The following is a 17,234-nucleotide window of genomic DNA, read 5'->3' as shown; positions in this document are numbered from 1 at the left end:
AGAGCTCCGCGCCCCACCTCTCGGGCCATGGGGGACACGGTGTTCCCCACGGCAGGGCTCCAGCTGCTGAGGGTGAGACCTGGACTGACGGTGGAGGTCGTGCCCTGGGGTGAACCACGCAGGGTGCAAGGTGAGGCCAGTCGGTAAGAGCTGGGCCTGGTGTGGGAGACGCTGGGTTCCATGCCCAGGACCATGAAAAATAAAATTCAAATCTAGGGCTGGGGATTGAGCTCAGCGGCACAGCGCCTGCCTGGCAAGCGCAAGGTCGTGAGTTCGATTCCCGGTACCAGAAAAAAGCCAAAAAAAGAAAAGAAAAAAAAAATTCAAATCTAAAAAGCTGGTACGTGAGGCAGATCATTATGGAAGATGCCGGCAGATATGAAAGAACGGGGGAAAAAAAAGATATGAAAGAACGGTTCCCAGTGGGAGGGACAAGGGCACTGGCTGTACGTGGCCCAGCAACCACTCCTGCTGCGGATGGAGGGGCACGAGGAGCTCATCCTACCCCGGAGTCCACTCACGACCCAGAAGTGAGCCCGGCGTGGTGGTGCACACCTGTAACCCCAGCACCTGGGAGGCTGAGGCAGGAGCATCCCGGCAAATTCAATTGGAGGCCAGCCCGGGCTTACATAGTGAGTTCCAGGCCAGTCTGAGCTACATAGGAAGACCCTATCTCAAAAACCAACCAACCAATAAACCAAAAAATACCCAAGTACCTTCGGTGTGAAATCACCACACCGATGGGCATCCAGATTCCAGCCATCACTGAGGAGCAGTGACCCTGTTGATACCTGGCCCCTCTGACCCCAAGGCCCTCCTCCTCTAGGAGGAAGAGGTAGAGGCAGGGAGTGGGCACCGGCTTCTTGTCACCCAAGTCCTTGTTGCACCTTTCAGGCCTCCCAACTCCTAGACTGCATTTCCGGCCCGTGCCCTGCCCAGCAGGAACCCACAAAATCTGCCCCTGGCCTGGTCCCAGCTTGGCTTCCCGGGGGATGTGGCTTCCAAGGGCTCAGAAAGTGGTCTTCTAGGCCTCTCCCTCCACCCAAAGCCTGGGCCTGCTGCTGCGGGGAGCCCCTGCTCCCTAATCCCTCCTAACACCCACTGCGCCAGGAAAGCTTGGCGCCCCTGGCAACCCTGATCCCCGGCCGCCCCCAGTGCGCCCGTGGACGCCTGTGTTGTCCAAAGTTGGATTTAGGGAAACCTGAGCTGGGCCCAGGTCATATGGCGGCCTCCTCACCCTCCCTTGAGTAAGGGAGCCAGGTCGTTTTCCTTTCGCTCCAGGGTCACCATGAGCCAGCAAGGCACCTTTGTACCAATGAGAATTTCCCCCTTGTCTGCAGAGATACAGCTAGATTTCAGCACCCAGCCCTTCTCTGCCTTGGAGTGCTTGTGCAGTGAACAACCCAGTTAACTGTATGTAGCGGCCCTCCTTGCTTGGCTGGCCAGCTTGACACATTCAAAGGGAAGTCTTGGGAAGTTACCTCACCTGCCTGGACTCCTGGAAGCAAGAGGTGTCTATTGGCTCCATCCCGGGCCCAGCCTCTCCACATCACAATCCTGTCCCTTCTGTCCTCGCTTCCCACAATCCCTGGGGCTAGGCAAGTGTCCGAACACTACCAGCTCCTGACAGCTCACCATGGAAGACCAGAGAAGGACAGGGATCAGCTCAAGGCCACAGAGCAGCAAAGGGGCCAAGAGGAAGAGCGGGGGTGGGAGGACCGGCTAGAAGCTGCTGTAGAGCAGGGGAGGGCGGGGCTGGGGGGGCCCAGGGCCTCGGCTTTACCAGGATTTACTGTTCTCAGCAGCGGCGTGCCAGGGATGGCGGGTGGGGTGCCGGACAAGGGCAGGTTTCAGGGACAGACCCCCGGCAGCCCTCTGTTCCCGGCTCCCCACAGACTGAGACCCCATGGCCCCCTGAAGTCAGCCACAAGGTGGGGGACACAGGTACAGTCCGGCGGCTTCCACCCCAGAGGCGGGATCCAGTCTCCCCGCCACCCACTAGACACCTGCACCCCCCAGTTAATACCCACGGACGCTGGGGTGGCAGGCAGGCAGGCATGCGAGGCTCAGAGTGCCCGGGCAGGCCTGTGCGACCCAGGGGACCCAGCCTGCTGGGACCAGGTCCCCCGCGCTCCAAAGCCTAAGCCCACCAAGGGGATGAGCCCGGCTGGCCACTGGTGCCGGTTCAGCCACGCCTGGGCACGGGATTCATGTTCCATCCGACCCACGCCTGGGGTCCCAGGTCCGCCTGAGAGGCTGCTCTGGGCTTCAGACTCGATGCCACTCCCTCACCTTGAGATCCTGGGTCGTCGGGAGCACGTTGTGCAGATTCTAAGGAACAGGGATGTCCCGGCCATCGGGTGCCTGCCCATCTTTCCTTAGACACAGGGCTGGGCTCAGAAAGACCTGGAGATGCTCTCTTAATGTGCCGGGGCTTCCAACCCCTGCTCTACCACCAGCGGAGTGACCCTGCGCACGTCTCTCTTCCCGTGCTACCTCTGTCTCCCACCATCTGCAACATGGGGGCAAACGAGTCTGTGCCCCAGAGGGCGGCAGAGCGCTGGACCTACCCCATGTGCCCAGCTCGGGGCCGCTGGCGCTGCGGGGCGGACTGCGTGGAGGAGCCGCCTGTGTCCCCAGCCTGCTCAGCGCCCCAAGTCCCAGAGGTGGGCAGCGGGCGGGGCCGAGCGATGACACCCCCACCTCAGGGAGCCGCCCGCCAGCCAGCGCTGCAGAGCTCTGGGGCCCCCGGGATCTCAGAAAAGCCCCCTTTTCACGGTTTAATTGAATATTTGAATAATCATTTCATTCCAGCGAGGCATAAAGAATGTTGTCCCAATAGCGGTGACTCAGGCAGGCGCCCCCGCATACAATGGCCCCTCGAGTGCCGCTGCTATTGAGGCCGCCTTTTGTTGGCGGGGAGCAGCGGGTAAATTGCAAACGCTTAAGGGAATGCTGCCGCGGCGCCTCAATGGAAATCAGGAAATCGAATGTTAGGTCAATCCATTAAGCTTCGATTAAGTCCTCGGCGGAACAATGCCCGCCAGGCCCATCTTCATAAACACCGCGATTGCCAGGAGAGAGGCACTAATTTTAATTAAACCTCCTTACCTGCCTCCCAGCCCGCCTGAGACGGCTATTTAGACGCCAAATGGCACCCTTCTGCAGAGGCAGCGGGGAGCGGGAGCAGGAGGAGGAGGAGCGCACAGGGCGGCGGGCTGGGTGGGCGACAGGCGGCGTGCGCGTTCAGGCTGCCCGAGCCTGGGAGGTGCCGCCTGCCCGAGGTGGCACCTGACCCACCAGCTCGAGGTCCCAGGCTCGCGGCCGTCCCTCTCTGGGCCCCCGGTTCCTCGAAGCCCGGCCCTGGTGGCCCCGTTGGGATCGTGGGAGGAGCACTGAGTTCTAGACTCAAATTGTCCTGGTCACCCCAGGCCCGGGTTGGCTTCCCTTCCCCTCCTGCTGTCCTCTACGCAGGCGACAGCCACAGTCGGGAGTGCTCTGATAAAATGCAAATCTGATCCTGTTGCTCTAACTTCCGGTCCGTCCCCAGGGAAGGTTCAAGGAACTTGGCCTGGCGTTCAAGGCCTGGCACAGCTCAGCCAAGCCACCTCCCGCCCCTCCCCCGCACTGAGCTTTCAGGATTGCCCAGCACCTTGCGCAAACTGTGTCTCTGGTCAGGTTCAAGCAGCCTTTAATGCCGCTGCTGGCTTTGTTTTACACAGAACACTTCTATTCATACTGCAACACCCAGCTTAGATGTACCTCATCGGAGAAGCCCCACTGGACAGTTGCGGTGGAGGTGGCCCCATGCTGATCCTCCTGGCCTGTTCAGGTTCCCACCCAACCTGGAACCTGCCCTCCAAAGGCCTCTGCTCCAGAGCCTCCTCTCTCACTGCTCAAGTGGGTCCAGGCCCCCTGACAGCCCAAGCTCACCAGATCTCTGGACTGCTCACCCAGCCGGGCAGACGGTGCATTGCAAAGATGGAGCCCATGCCCACGGGCTGGCTGCCTTCAGCTTAATAAGGATGATGGTGCCAACCACACCAGTATACACCCCAGAGGGCACAGGCCAGGTGGCCAGTTCTCCCATGACCTCCTTTACAGGGAGATAAGGGCCACTACGGTGGTCATTTTACAGATGGGCAAGTCGAGGCGGAGTGGGAGGTACAAAGACAGAGAGAGCAGAGCTGGAATCCAGGAGGCCATCCCTGTGCCCACCCTTGCTGCTGCTCACCCTGGCCTGGGTGCACACGCATGCAAATGCAAGCCACCAAGGGCCTGGGGTTCCCCGTGGGGCGGCCAGCGCCAGGCTGGGCCTGTCACTCCCAAGTGCCAGGGGTTGGAGGAAGAGGGTAGGGGCTCTTCAGGGGCTGCCCAAGCCTGGATGGGGCCCTCTCCCACTAACCCCTCCCCAGACCCTCCCAGGGGCCTCTGACAGAGTCAGGTCAAGAACTATGACCCAAGCCAGGTGTGCAGGCGCATGCCTGTAACCCCAGCACTGTGGGAGGCTGAGGCAGGAGGATGGCAAGTTTCAGCCCAGCCTGGGTGATTTAGCAACTTAGTGAGACCCTATCTCAACTTAGAGAGACCCTATCTCAAAACTAAAAAAAAATTAAAGAGCTGGGATAGAGCTCAGTGCAAGGGCTCTGCGTTCTATCCCTATACCAGAAAAAAAAAAAAAGACAACAGTCTATGCCCCAAGACACTCAGATTCCACACCCCAATTCCATGCACCTGCAAGCACCGCCACCCACCCCTTTAAACCCCAAACATTCCCCGTCTCCTGTCAGCCCCAGCAGCACACCAATTCTGCACATGATGTGACCCACGAAAACTCAGCGTGCACGCACAGCACATGGACGCACGCGGAGACGCACACGTGACCCAGCAGGCTCCACACGACAGCCCACAGGGACCCAGCCACGTGGCCTGCAGCTCTGCTCTGCGTGGGGTTCAGGCACAGGCGGGGGCAGCCTCTCCGGGCCTCAGCCTGCTGGGCCCTGAGCTCCGACCCTTCCCGCAGCGGCCATGCTCCGCCACCTCTTCAGGTCCTGCAGGTGTCAAGAGGCAGCTCGCCCTGCCAGTCAGGAGACCCACCCTCTGTCCCCAGCCCCGCCACACGGGATTCCCACATTCTGCTTGACTCCCTTCTCCTCTGCTCCAACCTGCTGTCCCATACTGCTCCTCTGCTGTAAGACTTCGCCTACCCAGAGAACTCCTACTTATCCTGTGGGACCCTGCTCAAATAGCCTTCTTCTAGGAAGCGTTCCAAGCAAAGCCCTTGGTCCTCACCCTAGTCGCCTGAGCCACACCCACCTCTCTATACCAGCCCTGGCCCCAGGGATGCCGGTCTCCCCCGAACAGAAAGCACCTGGAAGCAAGGAACAGCCCTTGTGTGCAGCTTCACTGGGCGCAGAGGAAGCGCGGGCAATGGTTGGCTGGATGCTGAGCCCACAGGGAGCCTGGAGACTTGAGGGGTGCAGGCTGGGGGGGGCAGAGGGCATGGGGAGGATCCAACAGGTGGGCCGGGCTCACCCTCTCCTGGTGCCCTGCTTTCTTTTCCTTCCTCTCCCTCGTCACCCTCTTCCTGGCCATGCCTTTCACCAAGCCCTGAACGTCCCTGGGCGCACAGAGCTCTGAGAGGCAGGGAGGTGGGGTCTTTCTGTCCATGTCCTCCCCCAGGTGCGGATCCTCACAAATGTTTGCAGGATGAATGAATGGATGAATTAATGAATGGATGGATGGATGGATGGATAGATGGATGGATGGATAGATGGATGGATGGATGGATGGATGGATGGATGGATGGACGGATGGATGGATGGATGAGTGGGCAAAGGGGTCAGGGTCCCAAAGGGCTCAGAATCAGAAGGTGGGTCCCTGTGGATCAGGGATTAGGGAAAGCAGGGAAGAGAAGCAAGTTCTGTGGGGGGCAGGACGATCTGGGGTGGATTCTCAGGAGGGCTCCTGGCCCCACACCCCACACTCCATGCAGGGCAAGTCTCAGACGGTGCCCAGGCCCTGGGGGTCACCACACCAAGGTCCTGAGCTCGGGCAGGCGGCAGCCCTCACATTCTGCCCACTGCAGGAGGAGTCCTGCCCACCCCTGGCTCGGAGCCCACTCACCGAGGCTGAGGAGAATGAGGAACTTGAGGCAGACGAACTCCTGGCGGTCCAGCTGCAGCGCGTGCAGCTGCAGGACCAGCTCCTGCGCCCGCAGCACCAGGCTGTGCAGCAGCGAGCCAGCCTGGGCAGCCACCACGCTCAGCTCCACCTAGGCAGCCAGAGGGAGTGGGTCAGGGGCCTGGTGCCAGGAGAGGGGCTCGAGCCCGAGGCACAGCAGGAAGCTCCAATCAGGGCCCTGACATCCAGGGTGCCCCGAGCCCCGCAGCCGGTCCAGACCACCCTGCTAAGGGCCCCTCCGGGCTCTCCCCGCGGGCGGCAGCAGGTGACACCAGGCAGGTGGGCACCTTGGGGGAGCTGACCGCCACAAGGCCCAGCAGGACAGAGGACCTCTGGCTGCACGCTGGATCACAACACCTGGTCACAGCTCACATGCATGCACAGACATGTCCACGGGGCTGTCGCTGCTCCATGCAGCAGGGCACACGTGTCTGCGCACACCCCTACCGCCCTTGGTCATCCAGCAACACATGTGCATGCCGCTTGTGTGGTGACACTCACACCCCTGCGTGTGCAGAGATCCACACAGCGAAACACAGCTGTGTGCGTGGCCATCTGTGTGGCACAGGGGCTTTGACCCGAGCGTGGGACTCCCGGCGCTGGCACTGCGAGTGCCCGAAAGTTACTCTCCTGGGGCCAGTGTCCCAGTCCCCGCCCCCTGCCCCCTATGGCCTGAGCCACCAGGGTGAGAAGTGACAATAAAGATGGGGGGCGGGGAAAAGAGCCTCCGCCTCCTCCCATCAGGGTACAGCCTGGTCTCCACCACCGCCCTCTCTTTTCCCAGCACACCCACTAGCCAGTGGGGACCCCTCCCCATAGGTGTTCCCCCAGCACCCCCATTCCGAGCCGGCGCTGCCCGCTCCTGCCTCCTCCCACGGCCCCCACCCCGTTCTTCCATACTCCCTGCCCTAAGGGGCCCGATGCCCACCCTGAGCGCCGTGGAGCCTCCTGCCCGCTCACTCATTCATTCATGCACGCATTCGAGAGCTCCCGCCTGCTAACCCCAGCCAGCCCTGCAGCCTCGTCTTTTACCTGACCCCACCCCTGGGCCCCAGCAGCCATCTGAACCCCTCTCAGAGCCTTGGCTCTGCTTTCCTCACCATGTGTCACCTCTCATGATCCTACAAACTCTGATTTTTCTTTTGGATCCATTCTTAGGAGACCCAAGGCCCCCCAAGGGCCTCCCTGATCACCCCACACTGCAGGAGGCCCCCAGGCCAGTGCTGGCCACGCAGAGGTTTGGCTGTGGATGTCTTCTGGGCTCAAGGAATTCAGGACACCCACAGCCAGCCTGGGGCAGTCTCGGGACCGAGTCAGAGCTGGGAATTCCGGAAGCAGGCTTGGTCACCTCCTGCCCGGTGACCAGCAGGATGCTGCCCTCCTTGCCGTACTGGACCTGGCGGTAGATGTGGTCAAACACCAGCAGCTCGCTCCAGCAGTTCTGTAGCAGGGTCATCTGGTCGGCCACCTGCGGGGAAGAGCCATGCAGGGTCCAGCTGGAGACTGCCCCCCTCCCCTCCGCCCTCAGCATACAACTCAGGACAGCCTGGTGTGCAGCTCAGGCGAGTGGCCGCCCCCTGTGCCCTGTCTGCCCCTTTGCCCACTTCATCAAGTGCGGCAGGAGGCTGGTGAAACAAGGACAGGGGCACCTGAGGTGCTTGGGGCTCCCATGTGCCTGGCCCTTCCCAAGTGTGTGAGCCGAGAGAGCCCCCAACCTCTCTGCACTCAGCACGCGGGCCCCATGCCCGCTGCTAGGCGCTCAGGAAGCGCTCGGTGCACATGGCGCGCACTTGGTCTGCACCATGGGTCACAACTCTGGCAGCCACGACCCCTCCAAAAGGAGGCATGAATTTGAGGGACACACAGAGGGCTCCCCTGGGCCTCCGAGAGAGATTTCAGGTCCAGAGAGGACAGGAAGGCCTGCCTGGCCCATGGGCAGAACAGGGGTGGACAGCGGAGGGCAGTGGCCCGACGTCTGAAGCAGGAACACGACAGTGACAAGGGGCAGAGTCTGAAGACCCGGGTACAGAGGACACCCAGTGAGGGGTGGGGAAAGCCCCTGTGTGAGTGTCCTGGGGCCCTGCGGGGTGACTGCATTCTCACACAGCCAGAGTGGCCATCTTTTTGAGGCCGTGTTTCACTCTGTAATTCAGGCTGGCCTTGAGCTTCACTATGCAGCCCAGGCTGGCATGAAACTCGGGGCAATCCTCCTGCCTCAGCCTCCTGAGTGCTGGGATTACAGCTGTGTGTTACCACATCCAACAGGGGTGGAAACTTGTGACAATGGCAAATCATACCCAGAACCACAGAGAGCCAGGAACTCCCTGCCTGAACCTTTCCTTTTCAGTTGAAGAATGTGCTGCCCGGAGAGGGCCAGTGACTGCGGCAGAGCCAGGCCAGGGCATGGCTGGCACTGTGAGTCCATAATTTTGAGGGACGAACTAAGCTTTTCCGGGTGTTCAGAGGAATCTGGGCATCGCAAGTCTTCGCAGGAAGCCGCAGGGCAGACGTGGCCCCTCTCAGCACCCACAGTCACAGCCAGCCCCGGGGAGAGGCAAATGTGTGGGGTAGCAGTCCTTGCACCGCAGCCCTACAACACTGTGGGGTTGGTTATCGGTCACTTTATAGAGAGCACAGAGAGGCCAAGGAATTTCTCCAAGTTCACACAGCATTGTCTGGCTGCAGATCCATGCTCTTTACCACTAAGAGTGGAACAAAAGACCTAGTCCCACCTTTCCAGTCATCCAGGAGATCACCGTCTCCTCCAGGCCCATTACCTCCTCCAGGAAGCCCCCCAGGAGGCTGATGAACAAACACAATTTGGCAGGACAGCCACTCCCTCACCAGCCCTGAGACCCAGCAGTGAGGCAGTCCCCAGCCCCAGGGAACCTCGTCCAGGTCTCAAAAATGCTCTATCTTCTAGAGGACAGATGCTCCCCCGGGAGTTCCTGGGGTCTGTGCCTGGGAGGAGCAAGAAGGAGATCAAGTGAAAAGTAAGCAGTTGGACCCACAGCCAGAGTATGCCTGCCTCAGCTTACCTGGCCAGACCAGCCAAGAACAGAGGGAAAGTGTCCCATCCATCCCACCTCACCACCACCTCTCCCTGCCCTAGAGCTCCACTGCTGTCAAACAGAAACCCGGCCAGGGACCAGGCTGTGCCCCAGCTGGTCTCTCCCACACCCATGCAGCTGAGGCGGGAGCCTCTCCACTAGGAAGGAGTAGGGCACAGGGCACACCTACCCTTGGGAGTCTGTGCCTCCCGCAACCTACCGCTCACCTAACACGACACTCAGCCAGATGTCCCCCAGGTGACAGGCGCCTGCCCAGAGCTCAGCGTTGGCAAGGAAAACTGAGGCCCACCTTGTGCGCCCCAGACAGAGGCTGCGTGGGGCGCCCCTCACCCATGGCGAGCCCCGGAGAGCAGACACCCTGTGCCCAGCTTGGAGGAAGGGGTGGGAGAGGAGAGATAAGGGGGAATTAGGAGATAAGCAGGCTGAGCTTAGGCAGAAGCAGAGGGGTCACAGTGACCCGGCTGGCCCAGCCCGGGAGCGGACGCTGTCCCGGACCTCAGGGCGGCCGTGGCAAAGAACTGCAGGGCAGTGCCCGCGCTCGGACGCTGTGCCCTGTGTGAGCCCCCAGGCAGCCCCATGCCCTCCTTGCCCTCACTGCCTGCTCTGCACGATGGGAGAGCTTATCCCTCCCTCGCTGGGCGACAGAAAACATAGAGACATACGGTGCCAGTCAGCAAGGGTGCTGTGGACCTGTGCTCGGCGCTCCCGGGACGCTGACCCCACCATCACCTGGGCAAACTTTACTGCCAGAGTTCAGCTGCTTCTGGGATGGGCAGGTGGGCACACAGATACCGAAAACGGTGGGCACTGTGCACATGCGTACACACACACACACACACACACACCTTTTTACTTAAAAGAAACCCAGAGGGCTGTCGCTGCTAGCCATCTCCACTGGAAAGTGGGTGACCCAAGCCCTGCTGAGCCCCAGAGGGCTGGTCTCTTCCTCCCAAATGTTTCTCCCTACTCCTCCCTGCCCTCAGGCCCCTGGCACCCTGGGAGCAAGGACATTTTCAGTCCATGCCATGGCGGCCCTGCCAGCCTGGCCCACCCCTCCCACAGGACGGCCACAAATCTCCCCGGAGCCTGGACTCTGCAGCCTGCGTCCGGTGGGGTATTTATGGGTGCTGCGCTGACCTCTCCCCCAGCCCTGTCCAAAGCCCCTGGGGTCTCATCCATCTGGCAGCTGAAGGCCAGGGGCTCAGTAATTCTCCACGGGCTGACACGCCACGGGCTGTCCCTGGGTGAGTGTAGTAGGGCCATCGTTTGTCAGCCCGGGACTGACAGAGTTACTATACCTAAAGGAGTCCGTGGAGCTAGAGAATTAGATCTGTTACCAGCAGGGGCCTCCAAGGAGACACCGAGGGTGAGCAATGTCAAGATGGGCCATTAGGTACCTCCCCTCCCCGGCAACCCTGTCCTCCCTCCTCCTGACCTGCCCTTTCCGAAACTGTCCAGAGAGGCAGACTGCCTCTGGCCCCTGCCCCTTGCCCTGCTGAGCAGCAGGGAAAGGCGGGTTTCTGACATGTTGCTGCAGGAGCCCAGGGTGACGAGGGCCCAGGTTTATGGGGGGCTGTGACCCTCTGTCTGCTCTCTTCCCAGCCAGGCCTGGACACAGCCCGCAGGTGTACACTGATGGGAGGGTGCAGAGGGGACGCACAGGCCACCGACTGAGGGGACTTCCTGGGCGCCCCATGCTGTTCCTGGCCCTTCCTAGCTCACAAAACCCTCAAAACAACCCCAGGAGTAGACGTTATTCAAATTCCTCCCATTTTCTACATGTGAAAACTGAGGCTCTGAGGTACAAAGTCCCTTGCCCAGTGTCACATGGCTTCTAAGTAGCAGAGGTGGAACCTGATACCAGGGCTGCCTGACTCTGGTCTTTGGGATTCACTTCTACGCCGCGGTCACAGAAGCGCTCTGACTGTGGGAGGTGGGGACATGGAGACAGAGGGAAAGCCAACCGAGCTGGGGAAGAGGACAGAGCAGGGAAAGGCCCCAGCGGAACCCGGGGCTGGGGTCCGACACATCCCCAAGGGCCCAGCTAAGACCCCAGCCTGCCCTGCCCTGAGTGGCAAGATGTCACGGGCACCAGGGAGGGCCGGATGGGCCCCTGCAGAGAGCACAGGGTCTCATCACCCTCTGCCTAGGCCCACTCCTGCTCCACGCTGTCCCCACCAACTGTCCAGGCTGCCTCCCAGGGCCACCATTTCTGGGTCCCCATTTGTGCTCTTCCCACTGCCTGGAGTGCCCCGATCTCCTCTCAGTACCACTGGGCTCCCTCTCCCCTCCCACTGCTCTCAGAGCCTGGGCACCCTACACTGGCATCACCTGTGCACGTCTGTCTTCTGCTCTAGCCTGGCAGCTTCCTGGGTCCAGCTTATCCCAGTGTCCTCAGCACCCCGCCCAGGGCTGCCTTGTGTGAGCTGGACAGTTTCTCTCTCTTGTCTGCTGAGACCCAGCTGGAAGAGGGGACTTGGATGGTGGGTCCAAGTGGAGAACAGTGTCACCCAGAGCCCTGCTGCCTTTCTCCACCCTCCCCATGGGCTCTGCAAGCAGACACTTCCCCAGGACCCATTGGGCCAGGGGAAAAGAACATCCACATGGCCACAAGAGGCGCTGTGGAGGCTGGGCTGGTGCTTATCTGCAAGGCTCCTTTACCAAGGTGGAGACAGTGGCTTATAGGTCTGGGCTCCGTGCAGGAGAGGTTCTGGGAAGGGGAAGCAGGAAGGTTTGGGCCACAGAGAAGCCAGAGCAGGAAAAAACACTCAGCACACTCAGGAAAAAAGCCCTTCCCATCCTGTGTGAAACCCCGAGACACCAGGAAGGCAGCCAGAGGAAGTGCCCTGCCTCTGTGTCCAGGGTCTGGAGCCTAGGAATGGCCTGTTGCTCCTCCCCTTTGCACAGGGCCTCCATAGGAAGTCAGCAGGGAAAGCTGGCAACCAACCCATGGGCCTTGGGGTCCTCAGCCCAAGTAGGATAGAAGGCAGGGGACCATCCAACGCCTGCCTTCTGCCCCATCCGTAAGGTGGGCCCAGAGAGGGCCAGTGGGAGGGGCCTGGAGTGTAGACACGCATGCGTCCCCAGCGTCAGCCATGACAGGTCCTCCACAATAGAGCTGAAGCCACCGCCAGTAGTGCCCAGCTCCCAGAATCCCCTGCTGTGTGTGTGTGTGTCTATGTGCTCATGTGTGTGCAGTGCCCTAGAGCTCAGAGGCCCACCTTGCTCCCCTTCCCTGCCAACCAGGGTGGGCAAGGCTGCTGGCCCATCTGGCAGTGTACCCAGAGGAAGCCCTGGCTGGCATCAATACCTACAATGCTGCTTACAGCAGCTCGGAACAGCCAGGGCAGCTGCTCTGGGAAAGGCAAAGCTGCTGGGCCTGGGCTCATGACTGCACCAGGCCAGGTCAATGGGCCTTGGCCAGGGGTTCAGGATCGCTAGGGAGGCCTTACAGGGAGCCAGGGCACTGAAGGGGAAGCTCACGAGTCTCTGGGTCTCTGCTCTTCTGGGCAAGAGGATGGAAAGTTCTTCCCTAGGTCTGGCCTCAGTTTCTCTTCCTGCTGTCCTGCTTACAGTAGCCTCAGGCACCTTAACCCCAAAGGAAAAAGGCTTTGAGGTAGAAGAGGCTGCTTCATCTGGCCACCCAGCTCCCACTGCACACAAATGAGCACATAGACACACACACACACACACACACACACACACTCACACACACTGAAGCAACTACATCAAAGATGGCACCAGCCGGTGAGATTTTTCACCCTAGGCGGGGAGGAGGAAGCCCATACATGTCCCAGACTCAGACCAAGAGGCCAGTCTCTGAGGCTGGCAGGGATCAGCAGCCTCCCTGAATGGGAGGAAAAGGTGGGCTGGACCCTTCCCGACATTGCGCTGGGGTTTTGATGGATAAGGCAAGACCCAGGCAGTTCTTTCAGGGAGCCCACAGTTTCAAAAAAAAGAGGGGAAAGCCTACAGAGACCCAGACCAGGAGAGAAACACAGCCTATAGGAAAACCCAGAAGCAAGCCAGGCGAGGTGGCACACGCTGCCCACCCCCGCTCTCCGGTAGGGTGAGGCAGGAGGATCACAAGCAAATTTGAGTCAATCCTGGACAACTTAGTGACTAAGTGAGAACCTGTCTCAAAATCAAAGGAGTTGGGGACATAGCTCGGTGCAATCCCAATACCAAAACAAAATACAACCAGAAGCAGAGACAAGCAAAGGGGTGGGGAGGAGACAACCAGCAGAGACAGAGGCAGAGATCAAAGAAGCAGAGGCAGCGAGGCAGAGACTCCAGAAAGACAGGGAGCGGGAGAAAGAGGAGTGGGCAGGGGCCGGCGGGGCACCTGGGAGGCTGCGAAATGGACCAGAAAGACTCCTTAGCGTCCTGGTAGCCCCCTGTCCCGGCACCTCCTGAACCCGCAGTCGGGTCGGGCAGGGCGGCCCATCCACAGGTGGCTGCAGCAGAGTGCGGGCAGCGGAGAGGGCTCGCGGAGCGGGCCGAGCAGCGGGAGGAGGACTCACCTCCAGCTCCTTGAACACCATGCAGCGGCGCGCCCAGTCCACGATGGAGATGAAGGTCTGGTCCGCCATCCTGCACAGCAGGCTGAAGGGCGCGGGCTGGTCGGGGCGGCCCTTGGCCGGCTCCTGCAGGCAGCCCACGATGCGAGCCCGCACCTGGTCCTCGTCGGGCTCCAGCTGCAACAGCTGCAGGATGAGCTCCGGCACACTCGGGCCGCTGGAGAAGGGCTCTGGGTAGCCGTAGGGGGGCCCAGGCTGCGGGGGGCTGGCATAGGGCTCCGGGTACTCAGACTTGATGGCCCGGCCAGGGAAGGCAGGGTAGAGGTAACCAGCCAGTGGCCCGTGGGTGCCAGGCACTGCCATAGGCAATGCCGGGGCTCCAAAGTCGCCCAGTGGTCCAGTGGGTGGACCGGATGCCAGGCCCTTGGGCTCGGGCGCATGCAGGTTGGGGGGCAGCATGTAGTCCGGAGGGGGTGGGGGAGGTGGGGGCACCCCCATCGGGGGGCCTGTCTCCAGCTTGAAGCTGTTGGCGCGAATCTGTGCTTTCTTTTGCTGCTTCAGCGCCCGGTCCCGCTTGTACATGGGCCCAAACTTATTCCGGCCGCCTCGCATGCGGTCAGCACGCACGGCTGTGGGCAGAAGCAAAGGGTCAGGCTTAATTTCCACACTGCCCTGCCGCAGATCTTCCCAGACAGACCCGTGCCACTCCCCTGTTCCCACTGCCCCAGTGAGGTACATCTCCTTAGCCTGGCATTCAAGGTCCTGCTCCACTTTCCAGGTTCTCCCTAGTGAGACCTGGGGCCCTTTCCCTCCCCGACTCACTCTCTCCTCTGCCTGGCACCTCTTCCTCTTCTACCCTGCCTTTGATATTTCTTCTCTCACAAACCCATTTTCTTCTTTTGTGCCTCAGTGTTACCACCTCCAGGAAGCATTCCTGGATTGACCCAGGCAGAATTTACAGTCTTTGCCCCCAGTGTCTTACTGAGTGAATCATGCCCTCCCCTGCAGCGTTCCTCCTTTAGGTGGCCAGCTGAGAGCTCCTGGTGCTCAGCTTTGGGTACAGATGACGGGACCCGGGAGGGACATGGTGGAAGGAATAGGGTCCTGGTCAGCTTTGTTCAAAGAGGGTGCCCAGTATCCAGCTGGTTACCAGCTGACTGCCTGACTCTGAACCCGTTACAGAATGGCACTGGCATCGGTATGAAGCAGAACTCAGGGCTGGTAGTTGCTTTGTGCTGGAGAAGCAAACCTCCCTCACTGACCAGACCCCCCTCTGCCTGGCCAAGGATGTGTCAGTAGGCTGCCCCAACAGGTGCATCTCTGCAGGGCCACTCCGGAGGAAGGCAGCGACAACAGGAGAGATGCGAAGGCTGGAGCCGCTGTGACACACCTTCGGGCCACCACTGGCTTTTCTGGCCGCTCAGGACATAGGGATGTGAGCTCTGGGGACAGGCCAGGGTGTCCCCCCCATCCATAGACACTGCTCCAGGTGCAGGGCCCTCAGAAGCCCTTCTCTGTTATTCAAAAACTTGAGCCCAAACCCCCAAAACTTTAGCTAACAGCTGTGGGCAGGAGCAGCCGGTGGAGGTTGTCATCCACCCTCAGAGAAGTGAGGTCTCTCCCGATGCCCCCCTCCCGCTGGGCAGGAGGCAGAGGTGGCCTGGGTCCCTGGCAGTGATAATTCCCCACTCCCGACCTGCCCAGGGCCTGGCTGAGAACAGGAAGGAATCTCACCCACTACTCTCGAATGAACAGAGGGAAGCTTCAAGTGGACAGACAGACAGATGGGCAGGCTGGACAAAGACGTGGGTAAAAAATTAATGAAAATAGCTAGGCTGGGCAGTATCTACTACAGACCGGGCACCTTCAGTTTTTCTAGCTTTCCCTCGGTGGTGAAGAACCCCCACAGCAGGCAGGCAGGCGCTACCCTTAAGCCCATTATTTTTTTTCCAGATGGAGAACCTGAGGGTCACAGACGTTAGGGAGCTTGCCACCGTCCCCCAGGCTGTGCACGCTGGCCCTGGGACTCGGACCTGGTAAAGGGATTCAAGCTTTGGCTCTGGTTGGCGGGGGATGTTGGGGTGCGGAGCTCTGTCCTGTGGTGGGGCCCCTCTGGGCAATGGAAAGCCGCTCCCCGGGTTTGATACGGGGTACTTCGTCTAACCCAGGCTGGTTCCGCAGGCCCTGGGCCCTGCCAGCCCCTGTTCCTTGACTCACTCCCTCTTCCCGGAAAAGATCCGACCCTAGTGTTCCCACCGCCGCTGGGGGCCACTCGCCCGGCCCCAGAAACTTCGCCCCGGGCCAGCCGCACCCTCTTTTAGCCCCTCTCCCGGCCCTGCTCCCTCCCCCGGCCGGCTGAGGTTGCAGGCCGGGCGCACCTTCCAGGCGCATCCCCACCGTCAGGCACTTCTGGAAGCGGCAGAAGGGACAGCGCTTGCGCTGCGTCTTGTCGATCTTGCAGCTCTGGCTCTCGGTGCACGTGTAGTGCTTGTTGTTCTGCACCGTGCGCTTGAAGAAGCCCTGCGGGAGGAGAGGACGCTCAGCCCGGCCCGCGCCCGCGCCCCCCGCCCCGCGCCCGCGCCGCTCACCTTGCAGCTCTCGCACGTGAGCAGCCCGTAGTGGTAGCCGGACACCTTGTCCCCACACACCGGGCATAGCTCGTCCAGGTCCTCGTCGTACGAATAGTCCATGCCCGCGGCGTCCGCCTGCGGAGGGAGGCACGGTCACCACCGGCCGACGACGGCGACCCGGCCCCGCGGCCCACCGCTCGCCGCCCTCCCGGGGCTCCGACCGCGCCCGACCGCCGGCCTTTGGGTCCCTGGGGCTTCGATCGGGTTCGTTCGTTTGAGAACAAAACCCCGATTCTGAGAAAACGAAATCGGTTCGAGCGCCGAGGAGACAGGGGTCAAGGAACGCGGGCCGAGCGGGGAGGCGGGGAGATATAGTGAGGCTGGGACGGAGTCGGGGCGTGGGGACGGAGGGACGGACAGGGACGGCGGCCAGGGACCCCGACCGACGCTGCTCCGCGGAAAGCGGGCGGCGACAGGGACGCAGGATGTGGAGTCGGAGGAGACCTGAGGAGGCGAGATGCGCGGAGACCGGTGGGTGGAGGGGTGATGGGTGGATGGCGAGATGGACAGAGGGACCGAGGGACGCACGGATCGGTGGGCGGGTGGATGGGCGGGTGGATAACGAAAGAGACGGACCAGAGACGCCGAGAGACACAGGCCCTGAGAGAAAACCTGGAGAGACAGATGCAGAGTCACAGGCACGGTGAGAGACAAGGGGCGGACCGAGACGCCAGACACGAGGTACAGAGGGGCACAGAGACACCGAGAGAAAACCTGGAGAGACGGAGGCGCCCGGCCAGGGGGTCGGGGCCGCGCAGTGCACCGGCCCGGGCCGCGCCGAGGGCCAGACGACGACGGCGCCCGCTTCGAAGCGCCCAAAGGCGCCCAGC

The 17,234-nt window shown here is 61.2% G+C and overlaps 1 protein-coding gene across 2 annotated transcripts in view; it reads right to left on the bottom strand.

Annotated features, from left to right (window-relative positions):
* The window catches only part of Nr5a1 (nuclear receptor subfamily 5, group A, member 1), a 22,120-nt gene that overhangs the window by 2,170 nt on the left and 2,716 nt on the right, over positions 1–17,234 (bottom strand). For both annotated transcript variants that reach the window (XM_005382492.2, XM_005382493.2), the window contains exons 2-6: positions 16,363–16,479; positions 16,153–16,294; positions 13,778–14,403; positions 7,532–7,651; positions 6,127–6,274 (exon numbers count right to left, since the gene is read on the bottom strand). In XM_005382492.2, the coding sequence (XP_005382549.1) occupies positions 6,127–6,274; positions 7,532–7,651; positions 13,778–14,403; positions 16,153–16,294; positions 16,363–16,464 (1,138 nt within the window). In that variant the 5' untranslated portion in view covers positions 16,465–16,479. The remainder of the gene's footprint in view (positions 1–6,126; positions 6,275–7,531; positions 7,652–13,777; positions 14,404–16,152; positions 16,295–16,362; positions 16,480–17,234) is intronic.

Source organism: Chinchilla lanigera, unplaced genomic scaffold (genome assembly GCF_000276665.1).
Source record: "Chinchilla lanigera isolate Chin_1 unplaced genomic scaffold, ChiLan1.0 scaffold00018, whole genome shotgun sequence".
Lineage (NCBI taxonomy): Eukaryota > Metazoa > Chordata > Mammalia > Rodentia > Chinchillidae > Chinchilla > Chinchilla lanigera.
The sequence above is the reverse complement of the archived record's forward strand: the minus strand, read 5'-3'. Positions and strand labels throughout refer to the sequence as shown.